Source organism: Hippocampus bargibanti, linkage group LG06, assembly GCF_051943395.1.
Source record: "Hippocampus bargibanti isolate YZ-2025 linkage group LG06, ASM5194339v1, whole genome shotgun sequence".
NCBI lineage: Eukaryota > Metazoa > Chordata > Actinopteri > Syngnathiformes > Syngnathidae > Hippocampus > Hippocampus bargibanti.
This window is the reverse complement of record NC_142739.1, coordinates 8978595-8998125: the sequence shown is the minus strand read 5'-3', so window position 1 is coordinate 8998125 and position 19531 is coordinate 8978595. Positions and strand designations below refer to the sequence as shown.

General features: G+C 41.9%; 1 protein-coding gene across 1 annotated transcript in view; it reads right to left on the bottom strand.

Moving 5' to 3' along the window:
* The window catches only part of LOC148896330 (neural-cadherin), a 104303-nt gene that overhangs the window by 30681 nt on the left and 54091 nt on the right, over positions 1-19531 (bottom strand). The window contains exons 5-16 of the mRNA XM_088998919.1: positions 18334-18445; positions 18011-18260; positions 16910-17052; positions 14841-15013; positions 14597-14765; positions 13449-13619; positions 11148-11320; positions 9898-10065; positions 8306-8555; positions 7341-7468; positions 6373-6559; positions 6160-6303 (exon numbers count right to left, since the gene is read on the bottom strand). Of these exons, the coding sequence (XP_088855045.1) occupies positions 6160-6303; positions 6373-6559; positions 7341-7468; positions 8306-8555; positions 9898-10065; positions 11148-11320; positions 13449-13619; positions 14597-14765; positions 14841-15013; positions 16910-17052; positions 18011-18260; positions 18334-18445 (2068 nt within the window). The remainder of the gene's footprint in view (positions 1-6159; positions 6304-6372; positions 6560-7340; positions 7469-8305; positions 8556-9897; positions 10066-11147; positions 11321-13448; positions 13620-14596; positions 14766-14840; positions 15014-16909; positions 17053-18010; positions 18261-18333; positions 18446-19531) is intronic.

Sequence of the window (19531 nt, the reverse complement as noted above, 5' to 3'; positions counted from 1 at the left end):
ACTCCAACTCTATGTGTACACTTGTGTGTGTGTGTGTGTGTTTTCTGTGTGTGTGTATGTGTGTGAAAGCTGAACCTCACTGGTCCTTCACAGCCTCTGAGCACAATCTGTGGTGACTGTGTGTGTGTGTGTGTGTGTGTGTGTGTGTGTGTGTGTGTGTGTGTGTGTGTGTGTGTGTGTGTAAATGTGCATGAGGGGAGTAGCTCCAGTGGTTCCTTGCCTACAGCAGTCTCACTAATGATCAGGCGGGCCATATGGCATTGCCCTCTTCTCACTCACACACACACACACACACACACACACACACACACACACACACACACACACACACACACACACACACACACACACACACACACACACACACACACACGCACACAGAGACGCACACGCACACACACACACACGCACGCACGGAAGCACGCACGCACACACACAGACACACACGCACACACACACACACACACACACACACACAAACACACACATGCAGGCGCACACTTACAAACACGCACATGCACAAACACGTTAAAAAACGCACACACCCATATGTGCGTGTTGATTTAATTGCCGACCCAGCGGGAGGCTCGAAAATGAGATGAAGGTCAGTATAGGGCTCCTTGTGAGGTGGAACTGAAGGGGAAGTTGTCCCCCAGCTGTGACTGCAGGTCCTCATTGCTCACAGCTCAGTTTCATTACATCATGAAAAAAAGAAAATAAAAAAGTGCCGAGCGGTAAACTACTTCAGATCACATGGTTGTTCTCATGCGAGGGTTTTATGTAGGCCTACATCAGTCCCTTGGTTGCGTTATTTGTTTGCTTTCTGTGTTGGCTATTTGGTATTCAGTTGTTGATTCAGTGATGATGCTGATGTTGGTCCTCAAATAGCTCAATGTTGATTCTAATGTTGATTCAAATTTATGGGTTGTTGCTCAGTTGCTCCTATGAGGGTCCTGTGATGGGTCTACATTGCTTCTGTGCTGTTACTGTGTGTGTAGGGGTGTAGGGGAGGGTGGTCTATGTTGCTATTGTGTTTGTTCTTTATTCATTTTGCATTGATATTGTGTTGATGATTAGTTCGAAATCAAAACCTGGATGGCACAAAACTTCTTGAACTTCAATGAAAAGAAGTCAAAAGTGATACTGTTTGGTCCCAGTGGCCCATGTACATCTTATCCTGTTGACTTGGGCCCGCTGGCTCCTTATCTGAAGTCAACAGTCTCAAACTTGGGTCTTAAACTGGACAGTGACTTTAAACTTGACCGACAAATTGGTGCTGTTATTAAATGCAGCTTCTTTCATCTTAGGCAGCTGGCTAAAATTAAACCTCTCTTTTGACCTTTAGCACCTTGAAGCAGTCATTCCTTTGTCATATCTCGGCTCAATTACTGTAATGCGCTTTACCTTAGTGTCAGCCAATACTCCATAAAGCATCTCCAGTTGGTCCAGAATGCTGCTGCTCGCCTCTTGACAGGTACTCATAAGAGGGAGCAGATAACTCCTACTCTGGCATACCTTTACTGGCTCCCCATTCATTTTACAGTTCTTTTCAAGATCTTATTTGTCTTCAAATCTTTAACTAGCCTCGCTCCTCCTCGCTCCTCCTCCTCTCCGAGCTCATCTACCTCTACACACCTTCCCGATGTTAGATGTTAGATGCACCAAAAACTAATCGGAGGCTCAGAGGGGGTCGAGCCTTCTCCGTTGCTTTTCCCACTCTCTGAAATGACCTGCCACTGAACATTTGGCAACCCCCCTCGCTGCCCATCTTTAAAACCCGTCTCAAAACTCACTTGCACTCTTTGGCATTCGACTCACCATGATTCCGACTTGATGTTGGTTTTACTCCCTGGTGCTTTCTACTATCTTTGTGACTGCTTTATTTCCTGTATCGGATAGCTGTCCATGTTAAGTATTTTGTTGCAGCTCAGCTGTTGTTGAAGCGCTATATAAATCAATATGTATTGTATTGTATTGTATTGTATTGTATTCTATTTGTTAATCTATATTAGGACTGTGATGATGCCACATTATGTAGGTCTATGTTAGCTTAGAGATGTACTATGGTAATTTTGTCTCTATTTATGTTGTTGTTATGTTTGTTTGGTCCTGGTATGGTCTCTGGTTACATGTTGGTTCGTTGTTTATGATGTGTTGGTTGTTTGTGGCTTACTCGATACAAATTTGTGTGTGTGTGTGTATGTGTGGGTGTGTGTAAAAAAAGTGAGTGTGCTCATCCGTGGCGTAAGTGTTTGCCAATGTGTGTGTTTGTAAATGTGTTGAAGTGTTTAAGCGCGTGTATGTGTGCGCTGCGAAGCTCCAGGCGACACCAGCGCTAAAGAGCCGACTCGGCAGAATCTTAAACAGCCTTTTGATCTCATTAGCAGACACACTTAGTTCGGCACATTTTCCAGTCGGAGGGCCGAGTAGGATGCAGAAATCACACAGGGTGACAAAGAGCTGCATCGACTAATCAGCTTTACGGGGCAGCACGGGGAGCGAGGGGGGGTGGGGAGGTGGATAAGAGGTTTGGGGGGAGGCTTCATCCAGCCGGAACTTAGCCTTTTTTTCGCTCGTCAAACTATATAGATCAAGATGAAGAAATAAGTACATATAGGAATGGATTTTCGTCAGCCTCTCGTGTAGCTAAAATGCAAATACAGGAAGCAGTATGCGGATGCTGCGTTGTCGCTTTGTTATTCTGGCGCTATGTCGATTCTGTTTCGGATCTATGTTAATTTTGAGATGGATGTCCTTTAAGTTGGGTCTGTATTGGTACGATGTTGGTTTGCTATTTGTTTTAGGAAGATTTTTCGGTGGTGCTATTACTGGTGTGGCTGCCGCTGCTCACCCACAATAAAACTGATCCTGTGACTGTAAAGTGACCTTCAGAGTTTTGAAAGGCACTTAGAAATGACATGTATTATTATTATATTGGCCTATACAGCCGTAGCATATTGGTTTGATTCTGTATTTATTTACTTAGTTATTTATCAATCAATTAACTCATTCACCGCCATTCACAAATTTATTCATTAATTGAAAAAAATGACACAAAGCGCCATTCCTGAATTACTTTGTTTTTTCTTGCTTGGAGGCCAATAAAGCGCTGGCCAGACGTCTGGCAATGTTTTTTTCAATGTTCCCTTTGTTTCCACATCACATTGTTCCAGCTTCAGCTGTTGTTAATTCGCTATATAAACCAATATGTACGTATTGCATTGTATTTTGGACAGCCACTCTCATTTCAAGCTCAAATAACTCTAGACCCATATAATTTAAGAAATACAGTAAAGTCTCGTTATATCGATATTCAAGGGAGTCCGAAAAAATATCGATATAACCGGGACTATCGATATATCCGACCCTGTTTGCATGTAATTTTCTCCGTGCGTGCATAGAAATAGTATCGATATAACCGGGACTATCGATATATCCGATATCGATATAACGAGACTTTACTGTATATTTTTTTTCTGATGAAAGAAGAGAGTCAAAGGTTTCTTACGCTGCATTGAATGTTTAGTTAGTGCTAAAACTCAATGTTCTTTTGGTCCTGGAATTCGAGTGACAATGACAAAAACCCTGGCACTGGAGTGGACACATATTTGCACATGTCTGACAGTGAATTAGCTAATTAATTAATAAATTTATTTATTTATTTATTTATTTGCCCCTTTTTTGGTCCATGTTGGTTTTGGGATGGGCCTATGTTGGCTCTATAAAGGGGTAATGGTAAATGGATGTTGTTTTAGGAAGATTGGCCCTTTATTGTACCTATGGTGTTTTTTTTTCATGATGTACTATGTTGAGATGATGAGGTGAATTCATGAGTCAATGTCGGGAATGCTTTACACTGGCCCCGAATCCGCTGCGTAAATTCAAAGTTCTGGTTCATAAATCGTTTAATGGTCAGGTCCTGATTAAATTAACGAAAGGCTAATTGAATAGAAACTAGGAAGGATTCTGAGATCTGTGGACTCGGGTCAATTGATGGAGCACAGCTCTCAAAGCAAACATGGCGAAGAAGCATTTAGCTGTTATGCTACGCTCTATAAGCTGCCAAGACAAGTGAAGTCAGCCCTAAGTGTCTAAATGCTTTGAAATCCTTAAATTAAATAAAAAAAAAACTTTGATTCATCTTTTCAACTCTAAAATTCATTTCGGTGTCAGTCATTTTGGAAAGAGACATTTTATTTATTTACTTCACTTTAAAGTACTTTTTATTCTTTTTCTTGGAAATGCTTTCAATTTTTATGTACATTCTTTTATCGATGAGAAGGTTTCTTCAGCCGTCTTCTTCAGACGTACATTCTTTTAATAATTCTCCACAATTCACTTTTGTTCTTTCCGTTTCCCTTTGAATGCCGTTCGCTATTCGCTTGGAAAATGCTTTTGAGGTGTCATGCTTTCGCTTTGCTTGAACCATTCAATAAATGGTGTTCACATGAGACTGTGCACCTTATCAAGTCCATCGGGAATGGACGCAAACGCTTCACTGGAGTTTGAGCGTCTCGCACGGGAGCTACGGAGCAGTCGAATGGTGCAAAAACAAAATGAAAACAAGCCAAGCCCTCGGAGGCTGCCGGGTGTCACCAAGCGTCTTCTGTCGTCATGACGATACAAAAAAAAAGGAGAAGAAGCTCTGTTTTGTTGATTTGCGGCCTCCCGCTGCTTACTGATGGAGAGCGGAAGAGGAAGACAAGCGAGGGACCAAGGCAAACAAAAACATCAAAACTAGCTGCTCTGGGGAACGTGGTGGTGCTCACTAACGAAGGGGAGGAGATTGCCGGCAGGGGGGGAGGTGTGGAGTGGTGCGAGAGATAACTTGTGGAGGGAACTTGTGGGTCTGTGAGCATCAAAATCTCAGTCTAAATTGGAATACGTATGTGTAAATGTTGCTTTCGTAGGGGGATTGTGATGTATATTTGGTTCTATCATGTGCTAGCCACGTACTCAAAATATAAAGGCAAGACAAATTTAATGTTCAAACTGATAACCTTGATTGTTTTGAGAAAATATTCATTAACTCATTCACTGCCAGACGAAGCGCAAAAAATGTGTTTTTTGTCATTATCACTCAAATTCCAGGATCCACAGAATATTGAGTTTTGAGACGACAAAAACATTCATCAGAAAAAAAAGTTAATTCCTAAATTATATGGTTATGGAGTTATATGAGCTTGAAATGAGGGTGGCTGTCCAAAATACAATGCAATACAGGGATGAGAAGGTATTTTTCAGCCGTCGTCTGTACTTCTTTGAAGGTGTCGGACGTTTCGCTTCTTATCCAAGAGGCTTCGTCAACAAACCAAAATCTTTTGCGGGTAGTTTTGACCCTATATATCCCTACTGTCCAGACGTGGCAGGGCCCGACTCTGCTATGATTGGTCCCTGCTCTCAGGTTGGGGGGAGCAGAGGACTACTCCCTGCGGCTACACTGATTACTTCTATTGTCTTGCCTGAGTATGGGGCCGACGACTGGCCTGATTGTCCCATTTGATCACCTCCTCAGCATAAGTAAGCCTATGTTGCCTAAGAAGTCGGTTGTAGGAACGATTCAAATTGAACCTCACCCCACCATGGCGATTTAGTGAAGGGGTTTGCTGCTCTATGAAAATAGCTTCTTTTACTCCCCCTTCAAACCATCTATTTTGTTTCGGCATCATTTTAACCTCATTGTCGTCAAATGAGTGGTTGTGAGCTTTTAGGTGCATATGTACTGCAGATTGAGGCCCACTAGTGTTATCCCTGCGAGTGGCCTCAATCGATGGACCACTCCTGTATGACTGAGAGCTTACACAGACGGAATGCTATACATACATATTGGTTTACCGTATATAGCGCTTTAACAACACCTAAAGCTGAAACAAAACGCTAACATGGAAAAAAGGAAATGCTGCCCCCTCGTGGAAGCGAAAAACAATTGCCAGAGGTCTGATCAGCGCTTTATCGGCACCCCAACAAGAAACCCGAAAATCCGAACAAATTTGGGAATGGCGCTCTACGTCATATTTTCAATTCCAGAATCAATTCAGGAAGGGCAGTGAATGAGTTAACTTTGCATTTTATGGCGTTCCAACCCAGTGGACGTGCTAATGTTGCTCAACTGTGACAAGACTTGGATACCGTGTTGGGTTTTCTTCAGCCGTGACTGACCTTCATCGTGGTCGTTGGCTGTGACGGTGATGACGACGAAGCCCACCTCCTTGTCCTCTTCTACGCTCACCTCATACACCGAGCGTGGGAATGTCGGAGCGTTGTCGTTGACGTCTGCTACAAAGATCCTGACGTAGGATGTGTCTAAGAGGGTGAGAAAAGGAGTCATGTGTTCGTTCTGTGTTTGTTCTATTTTAGTGCTGGGATGGCTACCGGTGTTGGGCTGTCCCTGCTGTCCCGGTCTTGCTGATTCAGAACCGTCCTGCGACTGGACCTCAATAAGGTAGGAGGCTTTTTGTTCTCGGTCAAAGGAGGCCCGCGTGGTGATGATGCCGCTCATCGGATCGATGTCGAACAACCCAGAGTCTCCACTCTCATCCTTCAAGATCGTATAGTGTACCTGGACGAGACCAAGAAAAAAACACGGCTGGATTCAGAATCATTCACTCAGTTTTTACTCCAGAATAACCAGAAAGTGATTTTGACATAATGGAATGTCGGTGCCACAAAATGCCAGCAATGTTTTTGATTTGGGAGGAATGTCAATGCCATTTGACTGTCATCGCTGGACAACTCTGGGGCGATTATGCTTTTTTGTGTCAGTAATGGGCTGCATTTTCACAGCTCCGCGTTGTTCAGCGGAAAGGTTGGTGCTGTTAGACAGTCTTCGGATGGATAGATGCATGGCTTGAGGTGCCCGTGATGAGAAGAAAAGCGCGTCAGTGTAGCGCCAATGCTTATGTGGAACTGTCGCGGTTTGGAATTGAAGCGGATTTACGTGGGACAGGAAATGTGAGGCAGTTTCTTTTTGTGAATGGATGCCACAGCTTCGTGTTTGCTTTCAAAATTTAGCTTGTAGCAGACGTGCGCATTTCACCATGACGTCCCTGATCCACTGGTGAAAAGGACACTCTGGACATCTCCTCTTTCATCTAGAACTGCTTCATGCGACATAGATGGTGAAGAAAGTGCTTAAGATTGAATGACTGTCTGTGTTGTGTAACTTCTTTTACTTCAAGATGCCTGGAGAGTGGATGCCTTTACAGCAGCTCATGTATGTTGTTTTTCTACTTCGTTTCCACTCCTCTTACTTTCATCACTTTGCTGCTGTGAAATGTAAATTTCTCCACTGCGAGACTAAGAAAGGCTCATCCAATCCAATCCAAAAGGGAGGTACTGACCATCCCGTGAAGGCCTGAATCCAAGTCGATGGCTGACACCTGAGCCACCGACGTGCCCACTTGGGCGCCCTCAGGAACCGTGGCCTCGTATGTCGACGACAGGAAGAAAGGAACGTTGTCATTCACGTCTGTAGAGACAATATATCGCGACAGAGGTTATTTCGGCAAAATAATCAAGTGTCCTGTAATGGTTTTTTTTTAAATATATCATTCTGTGATTAATTATAAGACTGAATTCTTATTTCATTTTAAAATTGCTATTGTTTTAATATTTAATTTATTTCATATTTAATAAAAAAATCAAATTAAAGATAATATTTTTGAATTTAACCTATTCAAAACATGTATTATTGACAATGTGGTGAAATGAAAATATATATAAATGCACAATATTGAAATAGTGATTATTAAAAAACAAGGTTTTTATTTAATAATACACGTACAACAAAATGAGTTTCAATATATTTGATGAAAAATCGTTTCTGAATTGAAATGACATTATGTAATTATGACAATAAATCGGAAATAATTGGGGAATAATAAGTAAATACAAATATAAAAATATAAAGACACCTATTTTTATCATTAAAAATGGGCTTAAATTTATTCTCATTGTATTTTGGCAATAAAATTACTGTTGATTCTAACTAAAAAAGTGTATTGTTTTATTCACTTCCCAATTTTGAGGATGATAATCAAATACTAGTCAAATACTGTATTTTATGAAATTATTCGTCAATTAAATATAAACATATTGACCTGTCTCACAATTATTTATTTGCATACTATATAATTTTTTCTTGCATAGTTAATTACGCGTATCCATAGTGTTGAAATCATGCGTGAATATTTAATTTCTTGAAGCGATGAATGAACAAAGAATCTGGGGATAATAAACATAACAAACAACCTAAAAAAAAAAAGCCAAACCATCTTCAGTGGCGAATTCATCCCAGGTCCCTTACCTGTGACGTTAACGTAAACGGTGGCGAAGGAGGCGAGCGGCACAGCGGCAACATTTTGGACTCGAACCCTGAGCGCGAAGAAGCGCGTGGTCTCGTAGTCCAAATTCTCGGCCACAAGGATTGACGCTGAGCCGCCGGCGCGGTTTGGTTTTATGTAGAAGCGCACTGGCATGTTGGTCTCGGGAACCTGACCCTCCTCCAGGTTGTAGGTGACCCGTGGGTCACCCAGCGGAGATGTGGCCTTAACCGTCTGAGGGCCGAAAGAAGGAGATTCAGTTAGGTCACACCTAATTAGAATTGGATGCGTCACATATTTTGGGACTGTACATCCTTGGTACCATTTTGGAGGGAGGTACATGAAATTTTACATTGAGTTTTTCAGATGGACATCCAATTTACATTTGAGTCCTTATACCTTGGTGCCATCACATCAGTAAATGTTTCTAATATTACCAAATATTTATTTCAGATTCTAAGTCTTGCAGTAAGGTTACCTGAAACACCTACCATCAAAACATGGTTCGACATCATCTGTGACATATATAAAAGGGAAAGGATTACATTTGTTTTGAGATCGCAACAGGAAACTTTTTGGAAAAGATGGGAAAGATGATGAAGTACAGTGAACCCTCGTTTATCGCGGGAGATACGTTCCAAAAATAGCCCGCGGTAGGTGAAATCCGGGAAGTACAATGTAGTCAGCTTTTTTTTTTAACACAAGGCAAAACTGTACATACTGCAGAATGAAACAAAGAATAAAATCTATTTTTTAATAGTTGAAAGAACGGTGGTGTAAAACAATATTTTGCTGCTGCCCTATTCGTCCTGACTCCGCTGCGCTCTAGCGTCTTTTTCTACTGATGGAGTCTTTTTCCAAGAGAAGAACATTGTTATCGGTAGTTGTTGGCACTCTTTCTTTTTAGTATGATATATCATAACAATATGAAGTAGTTGTGTTCTTGTTTTAAAAACAGTCTTACTTTTGTTTGATGTTTAGTTCGACATTGCAAGTGGAAACTTAATTGCGTCCATATCGTTTCAAAACATGTTGTGATCCATCGAAAGTTTTGGTGGAGATGATTCAACTTTTGTGAAGTTTTAAAAATAATCTCAGCACATATGCTGTTAAGAAAAAAAAGTTAACACAACATGACAGACTGCCTCTCTACCTCGTTAGCGGTGTAATTAACAGGATGGCTAAATTTAAATCTAGCGCTCCTCTGGCGTGTGATTAGCACTCGAGCGGAGAGCAAAGAAGAAAAAAAAAAACAACAGCTTTGACAATCACAAAACCGCAATGTTTGTGATAATGATTTCAATCCCAAAACGATAAATCATCCTCGTGAGCGCTACCGAAGTTCATCAAAGAAGAAAAATATTTTGTGTGAAGAGAGAAGTGTACTTTTGTTCTCATCACTATTGCATTTTACATCTTGTATATAACAGATCATCAAAATCGTTTCCATCTGCTCTTTATTACTTTTGTGACATGACAAAAGTTGAATTATTCCTTGCACGATGCCATTTTTTGTCTCGATCTAATGTCTGTCCTCCTGATGTACTGTGAGTGAGAGCGTTTAAGTCGTACTTACCAGGATCTTGGCGTCCCTGACGGTGTTCTCGGGCACAGTGACCCAGTACTCTGGCTGCTCCCAGTGTGGCGGCTGGTTGTGGACATTGGTGATGATGACGCTGAGTTCCACGGAGCTGCTGCGATTGCCGCCGTCGGATGCCACAATCTGTTGGTTGATTTTGGACGTCTGACAGGAGGAAATAGAACATTTTTTTCAGGATTATATTAAGTGTTTTTTTTAACTCATTCATTGCCATTCTCAAATTGATTTGGGAATGGCAAGATAAGCACCATTCCCAAAATTGTTTGGATTTAGTTTTTTCTTGAGCGGGGTGCCGATAAATAGATGGTCAGACCTCTGGCAATGTTTTTTTCCTTTCACGAGATTGTAGCATTTGCCTTTTGTACAGCCGCACCCACTTTCAATGCAGATAACTCTAGACCCAAATAACTTAGGAATTAACTCTTTTTTTTTTCTGATGAAAGAAGAGTCTAACATTTCTTACACCACATTGAATGTTTATGTAGTCCTAAAACTCAATATTCTGTCGGTCCAGCAATTTGAGAGTGAAAATGACAAAAACCCTGGATACATTTTTGCACATGTCTGTCAGTAAATGAGTTAAAAACATCAAAAAAACAATGCATTACAATGTTACGATGATTTTTTTTGCAATTTCCATCTCAGTCTGGTTCGGACAAACATAGCACCTGAATAATGTTAAAATTGAGTTCGTTTTGTCCATCTAACCATTTTCTGACCCGCTTTATTCTCACATGGGCAACATGGGTGTTGGAGTCTAGCCCAGATGTCATTGAGTAGGTGAGGGACACCCTGAGCAAATTGCTAGGAAATCACAGAACACACAGAGACAAACACAAGCACTTCACTTTGCTGTTTGGCAGTTTTTGGCCCCCTTGAATGCTGAGAAAACTAATCACATCACTCATGAAAAAACTCACTCACTCATCACATCACTCACTCAATCACACTTCACTCATCACTCACTCACGATAACTCACTCGACTCACCCGACTCACTCACGACTCATCACTCACTTCACACTTCACTCACTCACTCACTCACTCACTCACTCACTCACTCACTCACTCACTCACTCACTCACTCACTCACTCACTCACTCACTCACTCACTCACTCACTCACTCACTCACTCACTCACTTCACATCACTCAATCACATCACTCATGAAAAAACTCACAGCTGAAATTGAGCATCACAAGCCCGTCAACAAATGGGTCCCCTCACCTGCGAGATGGGCTGATTGACGTAAATCCATCCCGTGCTGGGGTTGATGTGAAGATACGCTGGCCTCTGCGGGGACAGCGAATATGCGATAGCCGCGTTGGTGCCCTGGTCGTCATCGTGCGCTGCCGCCCGCAGGAAGCTCGTCCCCACGGCCGTGTCCTCTCGCAGGAAGTCTGAGAAAGATGTTTGATGTCACCGTAATGACAGCAGTTGTGTAAAATAACGCGGTAAGCAGTATTGTGTCGGCTTTGTTCTGCCTTGTGCTGTAAAGTCAAAAGCTGACATTTGGGCTTTTATGGAAATCTTGAAGAGTTCCTGCTGACGTAATAGCAAATGTCAACGCTCATCACACAAACAAAGACATTTTCGAATTGCTGATTCTGAGTTTACGGCATCACGCCACGTTTGAAACACCAACTGTGATTTGAAACCTTTATGTGATACCCGAACATTATTTTGAAACACAACACCCAAAACCATTGTTTTCAACTCAAACACTAATTTGAAACCTTAATTTCATATCCTGATTCTAATTTAAAATTACACTTGGAAACCTTAACTCTTTGACACCCACCCTAGGGTTTAAAAACCTAGAAGGAAGCCGTGACTTAAAGCAGTGTCTGAAACTCATGACAAAAAGTTAGTGGACACCCAGGCAGACAACTCTGAAAAGTTTCCGGCCCGGCCATAAAGTTGCCTGCCCGATTTTTCACAACTTAAAACACATAAAGATGGCGAGTCGCCAAAAAAAAAAATGGTTGCGAAGTTTAAGGGTTTTTTAAAATTAAGCAAGTACCAACCACAAATACTCCCTTGCCTAATTTATGGTAAATATCTCTTGTTGAACATTTTGCTCCAGTTGTCGTTTGTCGTCATGGTGTACAATGCACCGTCTGGATTGTGTTGTCACTGAGAAAGTGGAGTCCATATGGCCGTAGAGTTTTGTATGTGGCTTTTTCGGTTTTGAATAAAACAAATCGTTAATTTGAAAAAAAATTGCTTTTATTCCTTGAAGAAGTTGTCGGCCATCCAGGCTGAGACGTTTTGAAAGTTGTATGCCCGACGTAAAAGTTGTACGCCCCGGGCCACCGGGCAGACGCTATTTCAAACACTGCTTAAAGCCCCACTTTGAAACCCGAAATGTTTTATTGAAACCTTGCTTATTTATTTGAAATCCTAACCTGACTTAAAATCCCAAACTTGAAACCGTAAAACATGTTTGAAACTCCAACCGTATTATGAATCCTTAAATGAAAAGTCTAATACTTGCTGAAAAACTTAATCCAGGCCAAAAATAAAACTATTTACAGTATTTTGAAACCTCAATGACATCTTCAAACCTTTACTCCTTGGTTGAAATCTATCCCGAGCATGAAACCCTAATTTCGAGCCAAATTTGCAACCTCAACCTTGTCTGAAACCCTAGATTAGGTTTAAAACCCAAACTTGAAGCCCGAACACCCGTGTTTACTCTGAAATCCTAATTCTGTGTGTGAAACTATCACCAGGTTTAAATTTCAAATTCTAAGAACGCCCCAAAAATGTCATAAAACGCCAAACTGAGCCATCAACCCAGATACAATACCTTATTTTGAAAAAGGACACCATGGCGAACGTCCTTTGCTTTCTGTGATGTGTTTGATGTGTTCATTCCAATAATTGGAAAGAACACATCAAACATTGATTTTACTGTATGACAATGAATTCTAAAATACACTCACACGCACGCGCACCCACATGCCAGAACCGTTCAAACGTGTGCGCTAAATAGTTCATGAGGTCCTCCTTCGCTAATGTGACGAGGACGACTTGTGACGCGCCACTTATCAAAACACACACATCACAAACAAACAAAGACACAGAGGCCTGAAGAGCTTCTTCATCTCTCCTTCATCCCCGCCCGCCTCCCGGCCTGACGCCGATGCAGATTGACGGCTAACAGCCGACTGACAAACTTCACCTGATCCCGACAGAAACAAATCCAACGGCAGACACGCCGCGAAAACCAGCGCCGAAACTGTGAGCTTGAGTTAACTCTGAATATGAATGAGCCTGGTAACAGATATGCGCCATGAATAGCCGGGTACAAGTTTGGCCGAGTAAAGAGTTCTATCGGAAATATCGTGAACTGACATTCAGATAAACACCTTCAGTTGGTGAAGATTTGAGAACCTTTGTTTTTAACTCCCAATTTGTCTTGAGACCCATGTATAAATGTATATACTATCACCTTACATTTTTTTTAACATGTGTTGTAAGTAGCAGTTGATGCTAATGCTAAGTAGCTAAACAAACACTCACACTGGTAGCGGCTGTTCTCGAATTTGGGGTCGTTGTCATTCTGGTCAGCGACGAGGACGGTGATCTGGCAGATGCCAATGAGCGGCTCCTCGGCTTGGTCGGTGGCAGTTACCGACACTGTGAACTCGCGCTGACGTTCCCGGTCGAAACTCGCCGCCGTTGTGATCACGCCTGGCATTACAAAGAAACCAAATAAGTTGGTAGTGAAAAGACACGTTTAAGTCGTTGTATCATAATGCTTATTAAATACACACATACAGTGAGACCTCAACTTACAAACTTTTTGTCTTACAAACGTCAAATTTATGAAAATTAAACCTTATAATAAGCACTATTTTCATAATACACACCCACCACAGCTAGCGAAGTGATCTTCGGGGGAAGCACACGACCGAACAGCACCAGAGGTTAAGTTACCAACAGTCCTTATGGAAGGTAACTCTCCTTCCATTAGTCATCAACGACCATCAAAAAGGTAAATAATACATTATTTTACAGCACAGTTTATTTCTTTAATTACATTCGTCATGTAATGCGCCTCTCTTTCCAAACAGCAATTTCGTTTGACCTTCGACCTCCAACGCCATTCCATCAAGCCATAAATGACCATCACCAATGTAAATAAAGTGACTTCATGATACAATTGTTTTCACATTTGTACATTTGTGATAACTCACCTTGGCCACATATGAGGGTATTACATTCTTTTAATTGCTCCATCATTTTTATTCTACCCTCAAGTGGCGGTCTATAGAAAGCCTGACATGAATTACTTGTCCAATCAATACACCAGACGAGATGTTTTTAAGACCACTCAAGGGTTGTGGCACTGGGAAGTCCAGGGGCCACTTGGGTGTGATTGATTGACACCTCGACTCTCAACTCAACTGCATTTATAGAGCACTTTAAAACAACTGCTGCTGGAAACAAAGTGCCGTACAATCCCCCAGAAGGCGTCTCAAGTTGATCCAGAATTCTGCTGCTCATCCTTCACTGGTACTTGGAAGAGGGAGCACATAACTTCAACTCCGGCATCCCTTCACTGGTTCCCCATACATTACAGAGTTCTTTTTAAGATCTGATTATTATTTTCCAAACCTTGAAAGTCAAGTGCATTGCAGTCGGATACCACAGGTGCCAATACCAACCAGTGTCTGAATGGATGTCAAATCCAGACGACACCCCATCCCTGTGCATGATGCCGTACTTGACTTCTCCGTTCACCCCCATGTCAGCATCCTGGGCCTGGACCTTCAACACAAAGGTCCCGGGGGGCTGATTCTCCAGAACGGCGGCTTTCAAACTGTAGTTCTGACACTACAAAAAAAAATTGCAACCATCAGATTATTTTGAATCTTGAAAAAGTTGAGACAGTATTGAAATGTTTGTCACCTCCTGGAACACGGGCTTGTTGTTGTTGATGTCGTTGATTCCCACGATGACCTGAGCTGAGCTGCTGAGTGGGTACAGACCGCCAGATGCATTGTCATCGGTGGCGGTGATCGTGAGGACGTACTGAGGACCTTTGAGTCGAGGTGGAGGGCTCCGACGTAGTTTAATAATGCCTTGAAACAGGAAATACAGATTGTACTGCAAAGAAATACGATATACCAATATGCATAACCCTATACCTGTTATTAACACATCCACTATACCCTCACGCAGACACTTCACCCTCACATATACCCTAGTTGAAAAAAAGAACCCTACCTAAATTCCTACAACTTGATCCCAACTCTAAATTTAGCCCCCCAACTATAAATCAAAAGTATAGAACTAGTTTCAAACCATAACCCCTGTCTTAAACCCCAATCCTAACCTAATCTCCACCCTAACCACTCACCAAAACCCGAATTGAAACCTTAAAACTCAATTTGGTCGGAACCCCAAACCTATTCTAATCTTAAAACTACCCTGACCCTTAACCCAGAGATGGGCAATCCCAGTCCTAGAGGGCCACAATCCTGTTTTCCAACTCGTATGGTTGTCACACACCTGATTTCAATGTGCAGGTTCAATATTAGGCTTCCATTTAGCTTGCTGATGATATGATCATTAAAATATGGTGTGTTTCAGGCATAGGTTAGGGCTTAACCTTTTCCTAATTGGAATATGACCCAAAAATGTTAACTTCAAATCGAAATAATAATGGCAAAACTAACACGACCCTAAACCTTTAATATAAAAACCAAAACAAAAAACATAACACAGACTCTTGACCCGAGTCCATCTTCTAAACCCTAACAATGACCCCTACCTTCAAAGAAGGAATATCAGTGAGCGTCAACGTTCGGCATAGGTGGCAAATTCATCTGTGATGTTGAAAAATCAATGCCACGTTTTCATGTGCAAACAATCAGGAGGGCATTAGCACAGCAACACAGCAAACAAACTAACACATAAGCGGCTTTGCCAGAAAGCCGGGGAGCGCATTTACATGAATATACTGACTACACACTTGACAGAGTCCAACATCCCAGCAAGCCAAAGGCTATCTTGCCTTGTGTGAGTAACAATAAAACACCATTGTAGCCATTGATGTGCTTAGCACTTTGCTGTGTGTAATGCATGAGTTTGTATGTGTGTATGAGTGTGTGCCTGTGCGTGCATGTGTGTGCGCGTGGCAGAGGAGTGCATGTTGGAAGATTAGGTGCAAAACACACAAACAGATAAACATGAGCAACACCGCTGAATATCAATGAATAATTATGGGTGTATTCACATTTTGTACGTGCACGTCAGTTTGGGGACTCACTCGCATTGTCCCCAGTATGCTGGTTGCCGCGGCAACAACTGATGTACTTGCGTGCGTGTGTGCGTCTGTGTGTGTGAGTGCACGTTGATGTTTCTGTCACAGTTGCATGTTGTTATGCTAATGCACGCTAACAAACAACATCCTGACTATTTGGGGAGAACCAGCGGCAACACGATTTTGTGTTTCTCATATAAATGACAGAGTTTTCATTATTAACGTAAAACAGTGACAAAATAATTGGAATGAATTAAATATAGGGCTACAGTTTATTGTTTCTTTTATTTGCTTCTTGAAAAATGATTTTAGAGAAGTTCTAATATGTAGACTTAATGAGGAAGACCATTTTTTAAATTATTACCTAGGGGCATTAGCTAACTGTTTATGGCAAGACGTGAGGCGACAGTAATATCGTTAACTGAAGACATTGAACGGGGATACATTGCTTGACGTAGCTGCGATAAATGACAATCTGAGATGTAGCCTAACTATTTAGAATAAATAAATGAGTGAATGATTGGTTATGCCCCATCTCACATGCTCCAAATGTATTTAAACTCATTAGAACACAGACCGTATTCATCAACTGTATCATCATAATTTGTCTAACAATGATATGATACCTCGATGCCAGCATGTCATACTAATCTCTGTTGATGTATCTTTTCACTACTTGGTACTCAAACCCAAACAAAAATGTGTTGTTCACCTTTCTGGTTGTCCAATAGGAAATTACTGTCCTCATTGCCGCCAGTGATAGCATACGAGACGCTATCACCATCAGGGTCGTTGGCATGGACGATGGCAACCAGGGTGTCTGGCCCCGCATCCTCACTCAAGAACGTCTTGTATCTGAAAATAATTTCAGTTGAGGAAAAGTGAGGATAACATAGCTTTGCTTATTGTTCTGTTTCAGATAATTTTATTACAGATTACCAATCTTTGCCGACTGCCTTAATGGTAACAAATAGTCTAACAGTTTTGCCCTATAATCTTCTATTACTATCAATCTGGTGTCAGCTTTTTCTTTTTCTATTTGTTGGCAAGCTTTTCTGTAAATGTGGGAGCAGGGACTCGCTGCTTTTCTTCTACTAATGTGATGATAGCTAGCCTAATTTCTTGCTCGACAACCTATTGTTAACTAGTACCTCTCTGGTAACAGCTAGCCTAGCATTTTTAGCCAAGACTCCTCCATTACTATCAATCTGGTATCAGCTTCTTCTTCTTTGCCTTTGTTGGCTAGCTTCTTCTGTTAATGTCGTAGCAGAGAGCCTAGCCGCTTTTCTTCTACTAATCTGGTAATCCTCTTTTCCTTTCGGCCTTTCCCTTCACGGGGTCGCCACAGCGAATCAGTAACCTCCATCTTCAGAGGTATGATACGCATGTTTGTTTTGGCCCAGCTTTTACGTCGGATGCCCTTCCTGACACAACCCTCTGTATTTATCCGGGCTTGGGACCGCCACAAGAAGACTTATGTCCCTTTGTGGCTACAGAACAAGCAACACGCTCAGTAAAAGGCTCCCAAATACTAATCTGGTAATAGCTACCTTAATTTCTTTTTTTACGGGTGGTCTATGACTATTACCTCTCTGGTAAAAGACAGCTTAACATTTTATTTTGGACTGCTTCATTCTGATCAATCTGGTATCAGTTTGTTCCAATTTTACCTATTGGCTAGTTTCATCTGTTAATGTGGAAGACAGCCTATCTGCTTTTTGACAACAATATTTTTTTCTTTAGCAGCAGTCATTTATGCTAACAGATAGCCTCTTTTACTGCTTTTACTAGAAAATGAGAGAGTTCGTCATACACCGTCTGCGAGAAGACAGGCATCTCGTCGTTAGTGTTGGCCACCCGGACGCGTATGGAGGCGGTGCCGGTGCGGGGCGGGCTTCCGGCATCCACGGCGACCACTAGGAACTCATAGACATGATTGGGCCGTTCGTAATCCAGCCGGCGGGCGGCGCTGACCACGCCCGTAGATGTTATATCAAAGTCATCGCCATGGACTGAGTAGGAGAGCTCCGAGTTGACACCAGAGTCGCAGTCCCGGGCCAAAACTGAGAATATTATCAGAGTTTAAAGCTGCCCAAAAGAGCCAGTGACATGGAATGTTCTTTGGTGCAAAATTACCTTGGAGTAGTGAGGTTCCGGGGGCGACATTCTCAGGAACGTTGTCCCGCGTATAAATGGAGTGCAAGAACTCCGGTGTGCAGTCGTTTTCATCTGTTATGTAGACAACGACCTGTAGGAGGGAACGTTTTATCAATTGTATTTAGAAACTTCCTGTTCTATTTAGAAATAAAATCAGGAAAAATAATCACTCCTGACTCACTGCAGCAAACATTGTGAACCATTGGAGCTCGTGCAGTTGTCCGTACGCTCTCTGGTTCTATCCCAAGAGTTTAGTTGGGAATCTACTCTGCCTCTTCTTCTTCTTAACTCATTCACTGCCATTCCCAAATTTATTCGGAAATTGAAATGCACGTCGTGGAGCACCATTTCCAAATTTGTTCGGGTTTTGTTTTTGATGGGGGGAGGGTGCGTTTGAAACTTCGGTCACACCTTTGGCAATGCTTTAGACTCCCACTAGGGGGCAGCATTTTCCCTTTGTACAGCCGCCCCCACTTTCAATGCAGACAACTCTAGAGCCAAGTAAGCTCAAAATAAACTTTTTTTTTCTGATGAAAGAAGACAGTCTAAGGTTTCTTACACTGCATTGAATGTTTTTGTAGTCCTAAAACACAATATTTTGTGGGTCCTGCAACTTCAGTGAAAATGACCAAAACCCTGGCACTGGTGAACATCGTCTGGCAGTGAATACGCTGAATGGATTGTCCAGTAGACCCCAGTAACGCCCAAGATGTTGCCGTACAACATTGAAAATGTGCAACTCTAAATTCTGACTTTCTTGCAATACCGAAAAAAAAAACAATAAACAATCTCTTAAAATGATGTGGTAGAGCGGGGGAACACGGCACATCAGTACCATTTTTGTTTCAAGCAAAACAAACAGCACCTATCAAGTCATGTAAACAATTTGTCATGTCAATCAAAGTGTGAATTATTTCCAAATGATGTTCAGTAAACCATCTGAAAGAGGATCGTATATATTTTTTCATTGCAGTCGATTCACAATGATTTGTGCCGGGTGACATTTCTTCTAAAATGTCTTTTGAGGCTGAAGGCTATGCAACCTATAGATGCTACAGTGAGGGACACTATAAATAGTGTTATGGAGAAGCAGGGAGTGCACACACACAGACACGCACACACCCTTGAAGTGGATTAGCCACCCAAGCTAATAGAGTAGCCAAAGCCTTTAGGGGCT